This window comes from Gracilinanus agilis, chromosome 2 (genome assembly GCF_016433145.1).
Source record: "Gracilinanus agilis isolate LMUSP501 chromosome 2, AgileGrace, whole genome shotgun sequence".
Lineage (NCBI taxonomy): Eukaryota > Metazoa > Chordata > Mammalia > Didelphimorphia > Didelphidae > Gracilinanus > Gracilinanus agilis.
The window spans coordinates 236,375,741-236,397,377 of record NC_058131.1 but is presented as its reverse complement, the minus strand read 5'-3'; the positions used below and the strand labels follow the sequence as shown (position 1 = coordinate 236,397,377).

The following is a 21,637-nucleotide window of genomic DNA, read 5'->3' as shown; positions in this document are numbered from 1 at the left end:
CCATCAATTAGGGAATCAGTAATTAAGTTGTGGTATATGAATGTGATGGAATATCACTATGCTGTTAAAAGGGACCGATGTGAAGAAATTAGAGAAGTAATCAATAAACATTTATTAAGCACCTACTTTGTGTCAGGTGCCATAATAAGTCTTGCAAGACTTATATGAACTGATAGAGTGAAATAATGGTTAAAAATATACAATGACTGCAATAATGTAAATGGAAAGAAACAACTCCCAAACTGAATAGTTTGTAGTTATTAAGACCAAGCATGATCCTAGAGAAGATACGAAAAAAATGTCCCTTTCCCCTCTTCTTTGCAGACGTTGGGAACTATCGGTGTGGAATATTGCATATGCTTGCAGTTATAATTAATTGTTGGGTTGGTTTTAAAAATAATTATTACAAAAGATATTTCTCTTGCTGGGGGGAAGAGATATACTTAGAAATGAAAGTGATTTAAAAATTCAAAAATATCAATAAAAATGAGATGAAATTAAAAAACAAACAGGATTAGCACATTCCTGTCTTATTTAGGGGGGTTGGGGGGGAAGCTTAGCTCTGGTAGAAATAATTGACTGAGGGATCCCTGGTTAGCAAACAATAAAAATCTGGAATGACTATTAAGAAGACTTAAAAAGAAGAGACCCAACGAAGGCCTGCGTTCAGCAGAAAGGCAGTAATTGAAAGACTGCTGCGTTGATTTAGGGCTTAATTTATTCTCTGGACATTAACTTCAATGACACAAACCCATAAAACTGTCATGTTGCTAGTAATGAAATTCGGTGCCATGAAGAAAGACTCTGATGCAGCATTTTCCATCCTTCTTTAGAATCTATAATCTGAGCGCCCGGGATGACCTCCATGTGGAATGGAAGTAACTTTTAAAAGCCAGTAATTTGTGAGCCTAAGGAGCATAGATTTTAGTTGCGGGTGGGAAGTAAGGAGAAGGCTATTCCCCCAGAGATTTTTCATTCTTCCTCAAATTGGTTTACAAGGTAATCGGGGATAATGGGACTTGTGGCAGGGGTGGGGTGGAGGAAGGAATTTTCTCACTTAAGTTCCACACTATTCCTTGGCAGTTTTGCCTCAGTGGGTCCCTGGTATGATTTGAAGGCAAATAGGTAGCGTAGTGGATAGGGAACTGTATTTGAAGTCAGAAAGACCAGAGTTCAAATTCTGCCTCAGAAATGTACTAAGTTGAATGATCCTGGTCACTTATTTGAAGGAGACCCAGATTCGTATTCAAGGGGAAAATATAGGAGATAATAGAAGTTAGATTTCTCATTTGTAAAATGAAGTAGTTGAAAGAGATGACTCTCTTTAACTTTAAATCTTAGATCTATGATAGAGGTACTACCAGCAGTCGAAGGAGAAATTGAGTTATAAAAAATGGACAATCTAAGCCTTCGACTTTTGCTGTCTTTTCTTGGATGCCTGGTTAGGTGGGATTGTAATAGCTCTAGACCGTTACATAAAGGCAAGTCCAACAAACTGAGGTGAATTTATTTCTCTACTCTTGTTTTGGCTCAACATCTCTTAGTAGATATCTTGTTCTATTTTTTTTTTTCTGGATATAAACTCTGACCCATTGACACTGTTTTATCACACTCTTTCTCTACAGGAAGGCTTTGATTCTACTTGGTAGCTCAGTGGACTTCTGTTATAAAGGCAGTTTTAGAAACCAGCTAGATGGCACAGTGGGAAAAGCACTGGGCTTATGATCAGAAAGACTCGTATTCATGAGTTCAAATCTGAACTCAGATACTTATTAGCTGTGTGATTCTGGGCAAGTCATTTAACCCTATTTGCCTCAGTTTCTCATCTGGAGCTGGAGATATCACAGGTTGGGACTTGGTCTTGAAAGTAAAGGTGAGATGGGAAGTATATAGACACGGTCCATCCTATTCTAGAACAGAGGCTGAGTATATTTAATCTTGGTTCTAGAACCAGAGACCAGAGATAGGGTGGGAATTGCAAAGGTCAGGAAAGAGAGTCTCTGGTGTGGATGCTCAGGCATTTGCCAAGGGGGCTATGAAGGAGATGGCCAGAGGGGAGGGACAGAGGTGGGGCTTTGAGGCCCTGGATTCCCAGCAGCAACCACCAACTCCTCAAACCAGCAATGAGCTCAGACCTACCTGACCCAGAGCAGGAACTCCAGCAAGTAGAATCCAATGGCATAGTTCCAAAACCAGCTGGGGGCCGAGGTGGGGGGCTGGAGAAACAGAAAGATGGTCAGGAGAGAGGCAGAAGAGAGAAATCTGCTGATCTGGGTGGTCCAGGACCCCAACAGAGAAGAGGTTTGGTCCTTTTATGAATCTGATGGGAAGATCATTTCTTATTGCTAAGATGGAAACCTTTTGCTGTTCCTCATGTGTGATGGTTCTTTAAAACATGCGAAAGGGCTGCAGGTATGCAGTGGTTCATACCAAGGCTCTCTCTCTCTCTCCTTGTCTTCTTTACTTGTTACTTTTCTTTTATATTTGGAAGAAGGCTTGTACCTCAGCCATGGAAGTGCCTCAGAGTCTGTTCCATCTATATCGGAAGATTTCTGTTGTTTCTTTATGAATTCCAAGCCCTCCCCTCTGTCTCTGAGACTCCCTAACACCTTTGAAGCAAGTTAAAGAGCTGATTCCTATACTAGGAAGCAACTTAAGAGCAGGGTATGTTTCTTTTTTCCCTCTGTATCTCCAACAGTGCTTGGCACACAGGAAGTGCTAAATAATCGCTTATAGCTTGTTAGATTTCCTCATCCCTTTCTTCTTCCTTCCCCTACCCCCAAGGTGCTAGTAGTACTCTTGCCCACGAAATGACTTTATATTTACTTTGGACATCTAGTTGTCACTGTTGATAGAGTGCTAGGCCTATAGTTAGGAACCCTGAGTTCAAATCTAGCCTCAGACATTGGCTAGCTGTGAGGCCCTGGGTAAATCACTGTATGACCCTGGACAAGTCTGTTTGCCTCGGTTCCCACATCTGTAAAACGGGGATCATAATAGGACCTACCTCCCAAGGTTGTTGTGAGAATCAAATAATGTAATAATTGTAAAGTGCTTGGCATGGGGTAAGCACTGTGTAAATGGAGCTATTATCATTATCATTATCAGAGAGAGAGATTTAGGTGGTATAGTGACTAGAGGTGCTAGACTTGGAATGTTGAAGACCTAAGTTGAAATTTGGCCTCAGACACTTAGCTGTGTTACCCTGGAGCAGTCACTTAATGCCTTTTCACCTCAGTTTCGTCATTTGTAAAAGATATTACTGTGTATTTGTAAATATTTGTAAAACAGTTACTGTAAAGATCAAATGAGATGACACATGATACAATATTTTGCAAGTGTCAAAGTGCTACATAAATGCTAGCTCTAACTGTTATTGTGATCCTTATTATTGTCTATTTTGTATCTACTTATTTGTAAATAAGTTGTTTTTCCTGAATAGAAGAATATAAAATCGATTTGAGGGTAGAGACTAGTATTTCATTTTTTCCTCTCTAGTCTTGGTTCCTAGCATAGTACCCGACACAGAGTAGGTGCTTAATAAATGCAGATCGAATGGGTAGATATATTCAGTAACAGGATTTTGAGGAAACTCAGACCCTTCAAGTTTAAGTGACTTACCCGAAGTCATACAGGTCATCAGCACCAGGGATGGATTCGAGCCCATTCTCTGATTCTGGAGAAAATATTCTCTCCACTGAGCCCGTAGAAAGCCTGTGATCTATGTTGATGGATGGGGTTTTCCATACTAGCAATGCCCACACACTGACACAAATCACAGATCCCACATGTGTTTCCATATTTGAGCATTATCAAATTCATAACAAAAGCTACTTTAAAAAAATAATCCTTACCTTCCGTCTTAGTAACAACTCTAAGACAAATGGGCAAAGGCTAGGCAAATGGGTTAAGTGACTTACTCAGGATCATGTAGTTAGGAAGTGTCTGAGGTCAGACTTCAACCCAGGACCTCCCGGCTCCAGACTTGGCACTCTATCCACTGTGCCACCTGGTTTGTCCCCAAAAGTTATTTATTTATTTGTTTGTTTATTTGTCGAAACCCCTTACCTTCTGTCTTAGAATCAATATTGGGTATTGGTTTTAAGGCAGAAGAGTGGTTAGAGCTAGGCAATGGGGATGAAGTGACTTGCCCAGGGTCGCACAGCTAGGAAGTATCTAAGGCCAGATTTAAACCCAGGAGCTCCCATCTCTAGACCTGGCTCTCCATCCACTGAGCCACCCAGCTGCCCCCAAAAGTTACTTTTTTAAACAAATGAAATTTATAGATACCTTGTTGGTGTGATCTTGGTAGATGACACTGACATTTTCACTGTGGGGAAACCAAAGGAAGCGAAAATATTCTGATTTCTTGAGATGGCTGTCTAAATTGTCCAGAACCTAGCAAGAATAGAAAGCAAAGAAAGAGAAAAGCAAGGTTTAATCTCATGCCTTAAAAAACAACAACAACAACAAACCCACAACCCTTTAACTTTTGTCTTAGAATCAGTACTAAGTATTAGATCCAAGGCAAAAGAGAGGTAAGGGCTAGGCAATGAAAATTGAATGACTTGCCCAGGGTCACACACCTAGGAAAGGTCTGAGGCCAGATTTGAAGCAGTACCTCGTCTCCAGGCCTGGCTCTTTATCCACTGAGTCACCTAGCTATCCTAGTGTCTTTTTTAATAGGACATTGGAAATCCCAGGGCTCCCTTGGTACCTCAATTTCTCCCTATTTGCAAAAAATAGTTGTATAAAGATAGAGAAGATGTGATGCAGTATAACACTGGTTATTATTATTATGTAGGTTTTGATAGATTACCAGTCAGCTATGGCCCCCCAAAACTAATCACCTCCATTGATCAATTGATTAAGCATTTCTAATGCACCAGGCCTTTTGTTAATGCTAAGGATACTGAGGAAAAGCCGAAACAATTCCCATCCCCAAGTTACTTACATTCTAAAGGGAGAGACAATACATATATAAATGGGAAGAAGACACATATATGTAAAACTGGCACTGAGCCAACATATAGAAAATGTGGAAAAGCATTAATTGGTGCATATATGTACCTGTGTTCAAATCAGCCTTAAACAATGACTAGTTCTGTGACCTTGGGCAAATTACTTCCTCTGTCTGCCTCAGTTTCTTCAGCTGTAAAATGTACATAAAAATAGCATCTTCCTCCCACAGTTATTGTTAGGAGCACATGAAATAATATTTATAAAGTGCTTTGAAATCTTAAATGACTAAGTAAATCATATGGTTGTTTATTATTATTATTATTATCATTATCATAGTTATTAAGTAGATCAATGTTCTACTTCAGTATAGTGTCAAGTATATGCCAGAGGTCCATGTCTTCACTGCATGGTTGCCACAACTACTCAGATACTTCTTTGAAGCTCTTCTGTGTTTTCCCTTGTTCTCTTTTACCTTATTCTAGTCCAGGATGATCTCTCCTTTCTTTTATCCCTACAGCATTTAGAGGGCCATCCAATTAGTTTGGAATGAGAAGAAATCTCAGAGAATTGGATTTTGAGGGAATGTCTATCAACTGAAAAATGACTGAGTGGTGCCTAGCTGACTCAGTGGATAGAGTGCTAGACTTAGAGTCAGGATGACTTGGGTTCAAATTTGGCCTCAGACACTTCTTAGCTCTGTGACTCTGGGCAAGTCACTTACCCCCCATTGCCTAGCATTGGAGTGGATAACTTAGTATTAATTTTAAGGAAGAAGGTAAGGAAAGGAGGAGAAGGAGAAAAAGAAGAAGAAGAAGAAGAAGAAGAAGAAGAAGAAGAAGAAGAAGAAGAAGAAGAAGAAGAAGAAGAAGAAGAAGAAGAAGAAGAAGAAGAAGAAGAAGAAGAAGAAGAAGAAGAAGAAGAAGAAGAAGAAGAAGAAGAAGAAGAAGAAGAAGAAGAAGAAGAAGAAGAAGAAGAAGAAGAAGAAGAAGAAGAAGAAGAAGAAGAAGAAGAAGAAGAAGAAGAAGAAGAAGAAGAAGAAGAAGAAGAAGAAGAAGAAGAAGAAGAAGAAGAAGAAGAAGAAGAAGAAGAAGAAGAAGAAGAAGAAGAAGAAGAAGAAGAAGAAGAAGAAGAAGAAGAAGAAGAAGAAGAAGAAGAAGAAGAAGAAGAAGAAGAAGAAGAAGAAGAAGAAGAAGAAGAAGAAGAAGAAGAAGAAGAAGAAGAAGAAGAAGAAGAAGAAGAAGAAGAAGAAGAAGAAGAAGAAGAAGAAGAAGAAGAAGAAGAAGAAGNAGGAGGAGGAGGAGGAGGAGGAGGAGGAGGAGGAGGAGGAGGAGGAGGAGGAGGAGGAGGAGTTGTTGAACTGGTTGTGGTATATGAATACAATATTATTTTGGATTATTCTTTTTCTATAGGAAATTATGAAGGGTATAGGTTAAAAAAATCTAGATTTATATGAATCCATGCAAAGTGAAATGAGCAGAAACAGGTGAATATTATACACAGTAATAGCAATATTGGAATGATTGTCAAAGGACTTCTTAAGCAAAGCCTGAAGCATTTTTCCACTTTACTTTTTTTTTCATTTTTTGGCAACATGGCTAATATGGAAAAAAATTTTTTAAACAAAAATACATTACATTCTTTCTTAGAACCAATGCCACTAAGGCTGTGAAAAGTTAAGTGACTTGCCCCAGGTCACACAAGTAATAAAAGCCTGAGACAACATTCTGACTCAATCTTTAAAACTTGATATCTTATAGTCTATCCTCCCAAACACTAAGCTGCCTAAAAAAAAAAAAAAAAAAAAAAAAAAAAAAAAAAAAAAGAGAGAGAGACTACCAGAAGATCTGCTTCTCTCAGTCACATCTGAGTAGAGCTCCTTTCTAGCCTGAACCCTCTTCTTCCTTCCCCTCCCCTCCAGTGCTTGGCCAGAGCCCTTCAGGCCTCCTGGTTCTAAAAGCTGATTTCATGCTTTTTGCCCTAGTTACAAGCATTGCTAGGTGTGTCTAGGAGGAGGAAGTCTATAGCAGAGGCTGAATCCTAGATCCTCAATCAGAGATGTGAGGTCAGGCACATGATCCTGTTAGCTGAAAAGGATTCTAGGAGAGAGGGGCCAACGAAGGGGCTGTGCTTACTTTCCAGAAACCATCAGGAGAAGAGGCAGGGCTGGATAGAAAGCCAAAACTCAATTACTGAAGGATGGGAGATTCCTATGAAGTTCCTCCCTCATTTAAGGGGTAATGGGGCCACTTATAAAATAACGAGAAGGTGAGAAAACACAAGGAGATCTATCTTTGCCACATTTATTTTAAAATGCTAGAAGCTTCAGGTCACCAATAAGTGGGTTTGGGGGAACGTCAGGAAATCACAGGCCAGCTCCCTAGACTTAAAACAAACAAACAATAACCCCTTACCTTCTGACTTAAAATCAATACCAAATAATAGTTCCAAGACAGAAGAGTGTTAAGGGCTAGGCAATTGGGGTTAAGTGACTCAGCCAGGATCCTACAGCTTGGAAGTGTCTGAGGCCGGATTTGAACCTAGCACCTCCTGTCTCCAGGTACTGAGTCACCTAGCCACCCACTCCCTAGATTTTCTTTGCCCCTCATATTCAATGAAACAGACAGACCTTGCCCTTTAGAAATTTACAGTCTTATGGAAGGGATATCTGAGACACAAATGCTCAATTACCTACTGTATCGTATGCCCTATGAAATGCTGAATATCAAGAATTCGGGGAAGCGGAGGGAGGCAAACCACAGCAGGAATATGTTACATAATGACTCAACAATATCCCAAAGACTTAAGAGCACCAATTAACACAATAACCGCTAATGACGCTAAAAGCCCACTGATAAAGCACGTCTCTTGGCAGAGAAGTGATAGACTACTGGTACAGGAGATACGCATTTTCCGATACAGCCAAGGAGAGAATTTGTTTGGCTTGACTATATATTTATTACAAGGAAAGGTCTTTTGTTTGGAGAGAGAGGGAGAAAGAAGAATTGTGAAGGAGGAATAGGGAGGTATGACAGTGATGTGCCAGAAGAAAAGAAAGAAAAGAGAATGGAATAAAAATACACAGAAAGGAATAGAAGAAAGTTCAGAAGGAGAAAGACAAGGAGGGGAGTGTTATAATTTAATAACATGATATACTATTTAAAATATGTACTTTTTAAAAACCCAGGCTGTTCATAAAATCGATTCATGATTTCATTGATAATCCTCTTTTTTCCCTCTATTCTCTTATATATTGGAATATGTTTGTTAAGTTTATAATTTTAAAAAAATCAAAACTTAAAACAATGTAAATGGAAAGACCACCAGCACTAACTAATAACTGGAAACCAAATGCTTTGTAATTATAATAACCGAGCTTGGCCTCAAAAAAATAGATGAGAAAATGTATCTTGGCCTTCCTTAGAGAAGTGAGACTGTGGGTATGGAAACATTATATATACTGTCAGGTTAAGCTGATCATTGGTTAGTTTCTGAACTGCCTTTTTTCCATTCCATGTTTTAATTCTTTATTACATGGGAAGGTGGAAAGGGATGGACGTATTCAGAAAGATGGTATAAAAACAGAAGACCTTAGGGACAACTAGGTGGCTTAGCGGATTGAGAGTTAGGCCTGGAGATAGGAGTTCCTGGGTTCAAGCCTGACTTCAGATATTTCCTAGCTTTGTGATCTTGGGCAAGTCACTTGATCCTCATTGCCTAGTTCTTTCTACTTCTCTATCTTGGAACTAATACACAGTATGGAACGTTAGGATTTAAAAAAAAAATAGAAGACCTCAAGAGAAAGTTTAAAATAGGCAGGACACCAGTAGAGTATTGCGAATGCAAAGAGTCAAGATAAAATGTCAAAAGAAATTTGAAGAGTGAGAGATTGCTTTCATGGGGTGAGACAGAGGTAGGTGAGGTGGATCAGGGAGCATTCAACTTGACCTTCAACCAGCAAGAATGTTTGTCATTGTTATATAGTTGTTTCTGACTCTTCATCACCCCTTTTAGAGCTTTTTTTGGTAAAGCTATTTATTGGAATAGTTTGCTATTTCCTTCTCCAGTTTATAGATGAGGAAACTGAGGTAAACAGGGTTAAGTGACTTGCCCAGGATTACATGGCTAGTAAGTATCTGAGGCTAGATTTGAACTCTGGGAGATGAGTCTTCCTGACTCTGGACCTGACACTCTATCCACTGTGCCACCTTGCTGCCCTTAGACTAGAATGTGGAGGGCATCTATGCTCAAGAGGAAGAATGACCTATGTAAAGGCATAAAAGCGGGAAGGGGAAGGAGGATGATCAGATCGTGTGATCGTAGACTGTCAACAGTCTAGTTTGACTGGAAGGTAGTGTTTGTTCTGGAGGACCACAGGGAGACACGGGCCAGAAGCTACATCAAAGTACCACCTTCTCTGATAAGAGGCCACTATCTCCTGTGGCTAAAGATCAACAAGGAGCAATGGCCACTCTTCTGGCTCACTGGATCACCAGACTCCAGTGATCAATAGACAGCAGTGGAATTCAGAGCAGTCGGTAAATTGAATAGTACTGGATGGAACCAATTCTGTTTGTGCATTGGGAATGCAAATAGTTTCCTGGCCTTATTTCTTCTTGTTAAAGGACAAAGGCTAAAGCTAACATAAACATATCTCTCTGCCCCCAGTTCCACAAACATTTATTAAGTCCCTCATTACGTGTAGGAGGAGAGACGGTGTAATGGAGTGAATCGAGTAAGCTCTGGAGTCGGAAAGTCTTGAGTTTAAATCCTGCCTTTGAGGGGCAGCTGGGTGGCTCAGGGGATTGAGAACCAGGCCTAGAGATGAGAAGTCCTGGGTTCAAATTTGATTTCAGTCACTTCCTAGCTGTGTGACCCTGGGCAAGTCACTTCACCCCCATTGCTTAGCCCTTACCAATTTTCTGCCTTGGAACCCACAGTATCGATTCTAAAATGAAAAGCAAGGAGTTAAAAATAAATAAATAAACAAATCCTGCCTTTGATATGACTGACCAAGCTACCCACAACAAATCATCTACCTTCTCAGTGCCCCAAGCAAGTTTCTAAGACTGTAGGTTGAAAAGGTAGTGCTCGTTTGCCCTGGGAGTTCCATTTACCAATGAAATCCTGAGTGTTGTTAATGTGCAAGGAAGGCATTGGTTTAGGTGCTGGAAATAGAGAGGCATAATAAGATATTATTCTCATTTTACAAATTAGAATGGAATAAGATATTCAATGGAATCATAGGGCTTCCAGATAAGAGGGACCTTTGTTGTTGTTCAGTCACGTTGGACTCTTTATGATCCCACTTGGGGTTTTCTTGACAAAGATACTGGGGTGGTTTGCCATTTTCTTCTCTAGCTCATTTTACAGATGAAGAAACTGAGGCAAACACAGTTAAGAGACTTGCCAAGGCTAGTCACATAGCTAGTCAGTGTCTGAAGCTGGATTTGAACTCAGATCTTCCTAATTCCAGGCCTGGTGTTCTGTCCACTGTGCCACCTAGCTTCCTGAAAGGGACCATAGAGATAATTTAATCCAGTCCTTTGATTTTATAGGCAATAAGGCCCAGAATCAAGTGACTTGCCCAAGGTCACACAAATATTCAATAAGTGGAGATGAGATGCGAATCAAATCTCTTAGACTCCAAATTCAGGGTTCTTTCCTTGACACCATGGCAGCTCATTACCCGGTCCCCACCCACCATAACAAAAAACAAAACTATGATACAAGGCAGAAGAGGACAAGAGTGATTTCAATAGGTAACAATTGTAAGGAGATTCCATTTCAAGTATGGGGACTGTGAGAGCAAAAGCACAGAAAGCTGGCAGACCAGTATTTAGGAATAGCAAATTGTCTGATCTAAGAAGAGGGGAGGAACAGAAATACAAAAGGGTAGAAGTTGGAATTACATTCCAAAGAGCTTTGACTGCCTTGATAAGGAGTCTATAACTTATTTGGTAATCAATGGGAAACCAGTGAAGAGTTCCAGGCCAGAAAAGGTGAGAACAAAGTGGTGAGAATTTAGGGAAAGTTGAAGATTGGATTGAAGAAAGGAGAGAATGGAAACTGAGAGACAATTTAGGAGTTGATTATAATAGTCAAGACAAGATCTGATAGGATCTTATATTAAAGTGCTTGACACGCGAGTAATGTTTAGGAAACCAAGTTGACAGATCTTGGCAGATGGTGCAATGACAGAAGTGAGCAATGGGTAGGAATCACAGGTGATTAGGCTGAATCTGTAAAATCAACAGAAAGAGACTTTAGAGAAAGGGTTAGGGATTTTCGGGGGGCAAAATAATAGTCACTACCATCCCATATGGAGCAGCTAGGTGGCACAGTGGATAGAGCACTGCGCTTGGAATCAGGGAGGCTTATCTTCATGAGTTCAAATCCAGCCTCAATCACTTATTAGCTGTGTGACCCTGGGCAAGTCACTTCACCCTATTTGACTCAGTTTTCTCATTTGTAAAGTGAGTTTGAAAAGGAAATTTCAAGCCACTTCAGTATCTTTGCCAAGTACCTCAAATGGAGTTGGATACAACTGAAAATGACTGATCAAAAACAGCCATTACATAAAACCTTAAGGTTCGCAAAGCTCTTATAGACATGATTTCATTTTATCCTTACAACTCTATCAAGCAGGTTATAGTATTCTTAACTTACAAATTAAAAAAAATTGAGATTTAGAGAGGTTAGTTAACTAATGTGCCTACAGTCACTTATCTTAGAAGTGTCAGAGGCTAGATTCCAGCCCAAATTCTTCTGAAATCAAGATGAGGGATTCAACTTTAGGCATGCTGAGTTTGAGGCACTGCCAGAATATTTAGATGGGTTGGGGGCAGTTGGATGGCTCAATGGATAGAGACCCAGGCCTGAAGATGGGAAGGTTCAGATCTAGCCTCAGATACTTCTTAGTTTTGTGACCCTGGGCAAGTCACTTAACCCCCATCACCTAGTTCTAACTGCTCTTCTGGCTTAGAACCAATACATAATATCGACTATAAAACAGAAGGTAAGGTTTTTTGTTGTTTTTTTTTAAGAACATTCCGGTGGGGCTATGTAAGAGACCATTGAAAATAAAGGATTTGAACTCCAGACAGGGGTGAAAGGTTAAGATCAATATTTGTAATTATTGTAATAAAGTAATTAATGGCAGCTTATGAGAGTCAATTGGGAAGGAGTTTAGGAAGAGGAAAGTTGAGGGCTCTGGGCAGAACCTTTGAGGATTCCCAAATTTAAGAAATGGGAAGAGAAGAAACAAGAAGCAACCAGAGGAAGAGGTCCAGGAGACAGTAATATATCATGGAAGCCAAAGGAGGAGAGTATCTATAAGACCGAGGTACTCTTAGAGTAAGTAGAAGACCCTTTTCACTTTGTTGCTCTCCCTTAGACTCTCACTCAGTCCCTCAAAATCTTTCTAGGGCTTCCTGTTACTTAGCTATGATCACAGGGTCATACCTGTTGTTTAAGACTTGCCCTTAGACACTAATGCCTAGTTGGAGAGATTAGATGTTTAGAGGAAAAAAAATTATTAATAATACAAAGATAAATAACTGTTAACTCTTTAGGGAATAAATATTAGAGGAGAGCACCAAAATAAGTCCTTTCACCACAAACTGTCAGGAAGGGGGTCAAAGTTAGGATGAATTTCTCTGGAAGATTAGGATATTAGCCGAGTCTTGAAAAGTTATTCTGCCTGAGACCACCATAAGAAAAGAAAACCATTCTCAATTTGAAATGAGGGGAGTTGGAGTGAAAAGAAATCTTATCATTTAAGGTAGTAGTCTTCAATGTGAGGAGAGGGTCCATTGGGCAAGCTCTGACCTCAAGGGTTATTACAGTTGGGAAGACCACTAATTACCCAAATTTATATTTAATTTATCTTTCCTCCTGTGACTCATAATTTCTTTATTTCCAAATAGTAAACAGTGATTTCTTGGCTGAGAAAATTTCAAGATCAAACAAGTCCTTTCCTGAAGCATCTATTTCAAAGAATTGGGATTAGTATTAGTACCTTGGGTCCCAGGAGTCTTAGCACTGGCAGGATCGGGTTTGACTGCTTTAGAGTCAGTAAGCTTGACAGCTTTAGGATCAATGGGTTTAGGAGCCTTTGAATTGATGAATTTGGTAATCTTAAGAGTCTGACTTAGTAGCCTTGGCTTTGGCCTTGGTGATCTTGTTGTCAAACTTGCTATCCATAGCACCTGTAGGCTAAGTGAACTTGGTAATCTCAGGATCAGGGACTTTGACAACCCCTGAAGTTTAATTTCCCTGGGCCTCATTTTCCCCATCTGTAAAAAATGAGGGGATTGTCATTTAAAGTCCCTTCTATCTGATCTATTCTCTATGTATCATATTTATTTTATTTTTTAAACCCTTACCTTCTATCTTAGAATCGATACTATGTATTGATTCTAAGGCAGAAGGGTGGTATGGGCTAGGCAATGGGGGTTAAGTGACTTGCCCAGGGTCACACAGCTAGGAAGTGACTGAGGTCAAATTTGAACCCAGGACCTCCTGTCTCTGGGTCTGACTCTCAATTCACTGAGCCATCCAGTTGCCCCCACCTCTCACTCTTAAGAAAGCTCAGTGGCTTCTTGGAAAACTGGTTCAATTATTTTCCTCATTGCATTGAAGGGGAAACTGAGGCCAAGGAGAATATGACAATTCAGCATGAAATTCCAAGTGAGTAGGAAAATGCTTAATTAGAAACTCCATCCCAAAGATCAAGACCATTAAGTTCATAGATTTATCTAGAGTTGGAAGAGACCTCAGAGGTCATGACTTCAGATCTTATTTCACAAATAATGAAACTGAGGCAGTAGTGAGAGAGTAGTCTGTCTAGGTCACTTCCTTATTCAAGAAAATTTAATCACTATCTATTGACTTTAAGATAAAATTACTGTTCCTCTAAATGGCATTTAAAGCAGCTTATAATCTGGTCCAAGGCTTTTCAAGCTGATTTTACATACCAGTCCCCCTCAGACACTCTAGTCATGGTTGTTCAGGACTCCATATGGGGTTTTCTTGACAAAGTTTTTCCAGTGGTTTGTCATTTTCTACTCTAGCTCATTTTATAGATGAGGAAACCAAGGCAAACAGAGTTAAGTGACCTGCCCTGAATCGTATAGCTAGTAAATGTCTATGGTCAGATTTGAATCCAGGAAGATGAGTCCTCCTGACTCCAGGCTCAGGACTCTATCCACTGTGCCATCGTGCCTGGCTACTTGCTTTTCTCCTGCCCATCACATGTTTCATCTCTGTGCGTTTGCAGAAGCTACTCTCCCCTCCCCATATAATCCACCCCTTCCCACACACCCCATGATGAGTATGTTCTCCTAGACTTCCTCTTTTGGAACTCATAGCTTCCTTCAAGGCTCAGCTCTTCTTTGCCAGCACCCAATTATTTTGTATGTATTTTGTATCTACTTATTTCTGAATGTATTATTTCCTTCCAGCATAATGTAAGGTCTGAGAGGACAGGGACTAATTTCTTTTTTATTTTAGAATTCCTTGCAGCTAGCACAGGATTTAGCATACAGTAAAGATTTAATGAATGCTTCTTTTAAAAAATAATTTTTTCACTAAAAAAATCTTTTTTCTCTCAATCTCCCACCATCCCCCTAGCAAATGTTTCTTAAATTGAATTGGCCTAAGTCACAAAAGGTAAAGTGGCTCAGCTGAGATTTGAACCCAGGAGTCCAAATTCAGATTCTTTTCACTGCAAGATATTATCTCCAAATGGAGTGACTTTATCAAAGGAAATTGCTCCATTCTTCCAAATAAATTGGCCTTATCAAAGCCTAGAAAAGGGCACAGTCTTCTTATCCATCCACCTGATTTATCTCCAAATCCTAGCATTCCCAGAACCCTTCAAATGACCCTCACACCACACCCACAGCCTGTTATTTAGTGAACAAATCCCTTAAAGTAAATCAGATGGTTGAAAATGCCAGCCGGGGCATACCATGATCGATTTTATTTATGGTCCTCCTTCCTTGCAATGGAGATAACTGTCAGGAGGATGTGATGGAAATTGATAAGGGTTAGATCAATAAGCACCACAAAGGACAATGACGGCCAGCTCCGGGAGGACAGAGACCAGCACAGAATGTAGCCTAACTGGATGGGTGCCCCACAGCCAAGTCTCTGTCTCTCTGTCTCTGGTTAGACCTATCCCAAGCAGGCAAGTTCCTAGGTAGGATATGGACAAAGGCTAACTTAGCCTTCATGGGAACCTCTGCTCTTAATTGGCTTGAAACTAAGAGACAGGCATCTAAGTCAGTGATAGGCAACCTTTTGAGCTTGGTGTGTCGAAATTCACCAAAAAACTGAGCATAACTCGGGTAGTATGTCACTTCAAGAAAAAAACCATAATTTCATGATATTTATAGTTTAGATAACAAAAATGTATAATTGTATGTATCTAACTGTATTTAATAAACCAAAAACTAATTATTTAACTTTCCTGCTTAGTGACTTCTTTGTTGTTTTGGCCTACAGACCTCCGGCACAGAGTGTCTACACTACAGTTTACAGCAAATGTTTCATCTTTGGCATGCAGACCTATACTCCTCTGTATGCAGCCGCATGTCATCTAAAATGGATACGCATGTCAGTGTTGACACATGTGTCATAGGTTTGCCATCAGGGGTCTAACAGCTGTCTCTGAAAAAAGGATAGGGATTTCTAGCACTATGAAGGTGACATCTTGCTTTCCTGTGCCTAGCACCCCACAATCCAGAGATCTCTGCCCCTGATGGGAAAGGCTGGGGTTTTTTAAACCCTTACCTTCCATTTTAGAATCAATACTGTGTATTGGTTGGAACCAGAAGGATTAGCCAATGAAGGTTAAGCGACTTTCCCAGGATCACACAGCTAGGAAGTGTTTGAGATCTAATTTGAACCCAAAACATGGCTCTCACCTAGCTGTCCTGAAAGGATGGACTTTTGCAGGCATTTTCTGAGTGTTTCATAGAATGCTAGAGAATGAATGAATGAATGAATGAATGAATTTGAGGTAGAAAGGTCCTAAGAGTTGATCTAGGTCTCATTTTCTCAGACAAGTAAGATCCAGAGATAGGGCAGTCACTTGCTGAGGATTACACTCACAGGTTAAACTGGAAAGCCAGCTCTTCTGATTTTTACACTATATTGTCAACTTGCTATAAGAATCTCATCTGTAAAAGGCAATTAATAACTAGTGTTAAAGGAGTCCTGGATGCGAGTCAGTATTCCTTAGAGATGTAAGATCTTTCTAGAATCCATATTTCTAACAGCATCTCTCTGCTTGCCTTAATTTCTTGCCTGTTCAACTCCAGGCTATAAATAAAGTTGTTTAGAGAGGGTCCTGCTGCTATAATACATGGTATAAGGCAGCATTGGTGAAGATGTGGCACACATGAAGAGCCGACACTTGGGGAGCTGCTCCATTCCCCCTCTTCCCAGAGCCCAAGGACATTTTTTGCATACCCCGCCCCTCTTTCCAGTCACCCAAAGGAAGCATGTCCTCCCTCAGCTCTCTAGTGTAATGCAGGAGCTCACAGACAGCTTGACTTTGCCCTCTGGGCACTTGAACTCAAAAAGATTCACCAGCACTGGTCTAAGGTCTTTGGAAGGAGCCTAGGAGGACTAAGAAGTGGTGGAGATGTACTCAAACCAGCATTACCTAGAGTTCAAACTAGGATGAAATGATAGGGGCTTTGCTTCCAAGGCACCAAAATCAGAGGGCACTAATAGCAATTGCAATCTTTTAGCAGAATAGCTCATAGACAACTGAGCCCGAGTGCCTCATTAGTGAAAATTATCAGAAAAACAGGTAGGTAGTATTCTTCATTCCCATGATGGCTCTAATACAACAAATGTGTTCTTCCCTAGCCCTCCACAACTCTATTCCCTACCTTCACTGCTCACCCCTCCTCCCATCCATCTCCTTGGCAATAGCCTGGGTATCTCCCCACTATATGGTAGTATCCTGGCACCTTTTCCCCAGTAGCTCTCTGTGTCAAGGATTCTCTCCCCATCCACTTAGTGGCATTTATCTCCAGAAGTTGATCTGAAGACATGTTTTATGCTTGCCCAGGGAGCCCAAATTCCCAGTCCCACTCTGGCATGATTCTCAAGGGTTCCCTATGGGACATTGAGCTAGAATGAGAAAAGCAAACCTCTTTAATGGTAGAAGGAAAGGAAATCTCTTGCAAATGGAACTTGGGCACACACTGGAAGGTGACAGTGAGAATAATACCAAGACAGCCCAGATGGACTTGGGAAGCCTTGAACAAATCCTCGTTGTTGGTCTCGGAGCACTCAATTATCGTTCCTCCTGCAGTCAGCAGACTTAATGCCACCACCTGGTATGGAGAGAGAAAGAAAAACCACATCTCAGAGACATCAGACTTTCTGATCTGATTAATCATTCAGGCCCAATTTCCCAGTACCTAAGTGAGCAAACCAGAATCCTGGGGGCTGGAGGGGGAGGGATAGCTCATGCTTCTTTGGAGAAGGAGGGAACTAAGAGACAAATGGTCAGCACCACCTCTTAAATGAGGTCATGAACCTCCAATTCCATGAAGTTCCTGAAAGACTGAGAATGAGCAGCATCCCAGTGTGGGGCATGGAGGCAATAAGTATGGCTGCCTTGGGTTAAACAAATATTGGAAATAGAACATAATTACAAATGTGGACATTCTGGATGCTGGGACTAACCCTAAAAAAAAGCCCAAACTTTTTGGGCTCTGGAGTTTTTCGCCAGACAAGCACCAGAAAGGTTTGCTTCAAAAGAAGAGGTTATGGGTAAAGTCTCATGGTCTCATCCAGCTTCTTTCCCCCTAGCCCTTCACTTCCCTCAAAACTTCTCTTTGGAACTTGGCTCTTTGTGCCTCAGCTTCTTCATATATATCCCAAAGGCAGCAATACAGTAATCCACCCCTTCCCCACCTCCCCCACCTCCATAGTTTTGCTTTTACATGGCTTCAGTTACCCCCGGTCATTCCAGGGGAAGGAAGGAAGCAGGAAGGGGACAGGTACCAAATGAGGGGGGGTGGGGCTGAACATGGTTCAAGGACAGGTGAAGGCCAGACTGAACATAGACATTTGGAAGACAGACATGCTGGAGTCCAGGAGATAACTAGATGGGAGGAATAGGGCAAAGGTCTCCTCTCTCTGCCCCAGGATAGTCCCCACCCCCACTCCATGCATATATATCTACAAGAAAATCACATTTTATATAGAGCCAGCAGGTATTTGCTTATATCCATAGTTTCAGCAATCCATGGTAGGTCTTAGAATGTATCCTCCACAGATATGGAGTCCTGTACTTTCTACTAATAAAGAAGAGTTGTAAGAAGTTTCTGAGATCACTTTTGAACTCAGATCTTCTTGACTCCTGGCCCAATCTCTATTTGCTTGGCCATTTACTAGCTGCCACTAGGGGACTTGGGACTTGGGCTTAGTCCTTGTTTGATCTTGAGTACAAGTCTACCCCTTTGAATCTCAAAGTTTCCCCCCTGTAAAATGAGAAACTGCACATTATAAAGGCTTCATTTTTCTTGCTTTTTTCAAAGGGAATGGGAGAAGAAATGGAAGGAAGAAAAGGTGGATGTGTGTGAATTGGAAAAAAAAAAATTTTTAAGCCAAATTTAAAAAAAAGGAGGAAAAAAGTCTGAAATTTTTTTAGTATGCCAAAAATTTAATTAATTAAAGGAAAGAATTGTACTAGATGACCTCCAACATCCCTTCCAGGCCTCGAACCTACTTCTCAGATTCATTGGTAAAATTCAATGAGATTATGAAGATAAACATTGTAAAATGAAGAGGAAGAGCACTGTAAAAAAACTGAATTCTGCCATCATGGGGCCTGAGTTTAATTCCAGTCTCAGGGGTTTTCTGCCCATGAGACTTTGGCAAGTTATTTTATCTCTTGGGGCATCACTTTCCTCATCTGTAAATTGGGAGTGATGGGTTGGACAAAAGGTCTCTGAGCTATGTGTTATTAGCCTACTTCTTATAGTTATTAGCTATCTGACCTAGAGCAAGTCCCTTTCCCTTTCTGAGTCTCAGTTCCTCATCTGTCGATGTTGGTTGGAGGTTGGATTACATGGGCTCCAAGATGCCTTCTAGCTCTGCATCCATGACCTCCATTGATATTTGTTATTGCAATGGTGATCCTCTATCACAGTGGACTAGAAAATCCGTGCTCAGCTCTACACATTTCTAGACTTTGGGGGAGAGATAGGCAGCCCAGGACAGCAGTTAGCACTTGGGAAATTAACCATAACTTCCCCCTTTGACCTCCATTTCCAAATTAAAACTCTCTTGTTCCCTCCTTCAAATGGTCCTTCATACCTTGTTACCTGCTGATTTGGATGAAAATTACTTTTGACAACTACAGCTGGTGCTGTTGTACTCAGGGTGAAAGAACAGATAATGCTGAACTAATTTCTGATTAATCACAGTCCAAGCTTGTGGGGTAGAGTCAGTTGGCAGGAATGGGGCCTGTTAGCAGTGGGGTATAGGAAGAAACCAGGAAAAGCTTTTCAAAAGTTTGCAATTTCACATAGAAAATGAATGAATCCTATCCTAGCTCTGGAGTAGATAGAGTGTTGGACTCAGAATCAGGATGATCTGAGTTCAAATACTCCTTTAAGATGATCTCTTAGTTCTGTGACTGTGGGAAAGAGATTCAGTTTCTTCACTTATGAAAAGAAAGTACTGATAGAACCTACCTAGGGCAGCTAAGTGGCTCAGTGCATTGAGAGCCAAAGGTGGATCTGGGAGATTCTGGGTTTAGATATAACTTTGGACTCTTCCTAGCTGTGTGACCCTAGGCAAGTCAATGAACCTCCATTGCCTAGCCCTCCCTGATCATTTGCCTTAGAACCAATACTTAGTACCAATTCTAAGGCAGACGATAAGAGTTAAAAAAAAACCAAAAAACTAACTCACAGGATTGTTGTGAGGCTCAAGTGAGACAACATATGTAGAGTGATATATAAATGATATAAAAAATATTATTTTTTAAGTTAATTTTTAAACCCTTACTGCCTGTCTTAAATCAATACTAAACATCACTTCCTAGCAAGAAGAGTACTAAGGAGTAGGCAATGGGAATTGTGACTTGCCCCAAGTCATACATCTAAGAAGTATCTGAGGTCAAATTTGAACCCAGGTCCTCCTGACTACAGGCTTGGCTTTCTATCCACTGAGCCACCTAGCCAGTCCTATTATTATTATTATATCTGGGCCATCATTCCCAGGACCCAGTTAGATGGGTTCATGATGCCACATTTATAGGCTATAAAGATCTGGACTCAAGACTGCTAGAATGCTTGAAAATTTCCTGTTACTACTTTAATTCTCTTGTGCAAAAGCTGTTTTGTGGTTTGTGGGTCTCCCATGAGTATCCCAGTAACCAGCTCACATTGCCAGAGAGCATTTTAAAGACGTCTAACAACCCTACAAGGTATGGGATGCAAATATTATCATTGCCTCTTGCCTGGACCCCCCACCTCCGGTTTCTCCTATCTCTAAGCAGCTGTCCAAGTGATACACCTAAAACACAGGACTGCCCAGGTCACTCTCTTGCTCAAGAAACTCCAAGTGACTTCCTGTTGTCTCCTGTTGGCATTAAAAAGACAAATTCCTCTGTTGGCATTAAAAACCCTTCATCTGGTTCTAAACGATTTTTCTGGATCAGTTACATCTGGTTAGTTTCCCTCATGTTCCCATCAATCTGGAGCCCATACACAGACAGTCTTAAAAGACTCCCATTCCCATACTTTCCACAGTTGATCCCTTATGCCTAGAAGGTACTGTCTCATCACTCAAAAGCATTAATTAAGCACCTACTATGTGCCAGGCACTGTGCTAAGATAATCCCTGCCCCTAGAGAGTTCAGAATCCCAAAGGGGAGAAAGGCAACAAACAAATCTATACAAACAAGTTATAGACAGGATAAAGAGGAAATAATTAACAGAGGAAGGGCACTAGAAATAAGAGGGGTTGGGAAAGGGAAGCCAAGAGGCAGAGATAAGGAAGGAGGGTGTTCCTGGCATGGGGGACAGTCAGAGAAAGTACACAGAGCCATGAGATGGAGTGTATTGTTTGTGAGAAAGCAAGGAAGCCAGTGCCACTGGATTGAACTCTAAGTGGCAAGAAGTAACATAAGAAAATTGGAAAGCTAGGAGGTTATGAAGGGCTTTGACTGCTAGACAAAGCATTTTGTATTTGCTCCTAGAGGCAACAGGAAGTCATTGTAGTTCATTGAGTAGGGGAGTGACATGATCAGATCTGAGTTTATGAAGTAGGGGCACTTTAAAAATATCTCATTTGATGCTCACAAAAACCCTTGGAGACAGGTGTTATTTTAATTCTCATTTTACAGTTGAAGAAACTGAGGCAAATACATTAAGGGATTTGCCTAGGGTCACACAGTGACATAGACACAGTGTCTGAGGTAAAATTTGAACTCAAGTCTTCCTGCCTCCAGGCTCAAAGCTTCATCCTTGGCATCACCTAGCTGTCCAATGACCATATTAGGAAGGATAAAGACTCCTTCCTCAACATAACCATCCCTGGCTCAATCTTAGACCAATTTCATCCATGAAACTAAAACTCTGCATCTGACCCTGGAGCTCTCACCTCTCGTGGGAAAAGTTGACTTTCCTGGAATACA

At 40.8% G+C, this 21,637-nt stretch overlaps 1 protein-coding gene across 1 annotated transcript in view; it reads right to left on the bottom strand.

Moving 5' to 3' along the window:
* The window catches only part of LOC123235009 (L-gulonolactone oxidase-like), a 49,615-nt gene that overhangs the window by 14,323 nt on the left and 13,655 nt on the right, over nucleotides 1–21,637 (bottom strand). Inside the window, exons 6-8 of the mRNA XM_044661031.1 lie at nucleotides 17,130–17,315; nucleotides 4,291–4,398; nucleotides 2,140–2,216 (exon numbers count right to left, since the gene is read on the bottom strand). Of these exons, the coding sequence (XP_044516966.1) occupies nucleotides 2,140–2,216; nucleotides 4,291–4,398; nucleotides 17,130–17,315 (371 nt within the window). The remainder of the gene's footprint in view (nucleotides 1–2,139; nucleotides 2,217–4,290; nucleotides 4,399–17,129; nucleotides 17,316–21,637) is intronic.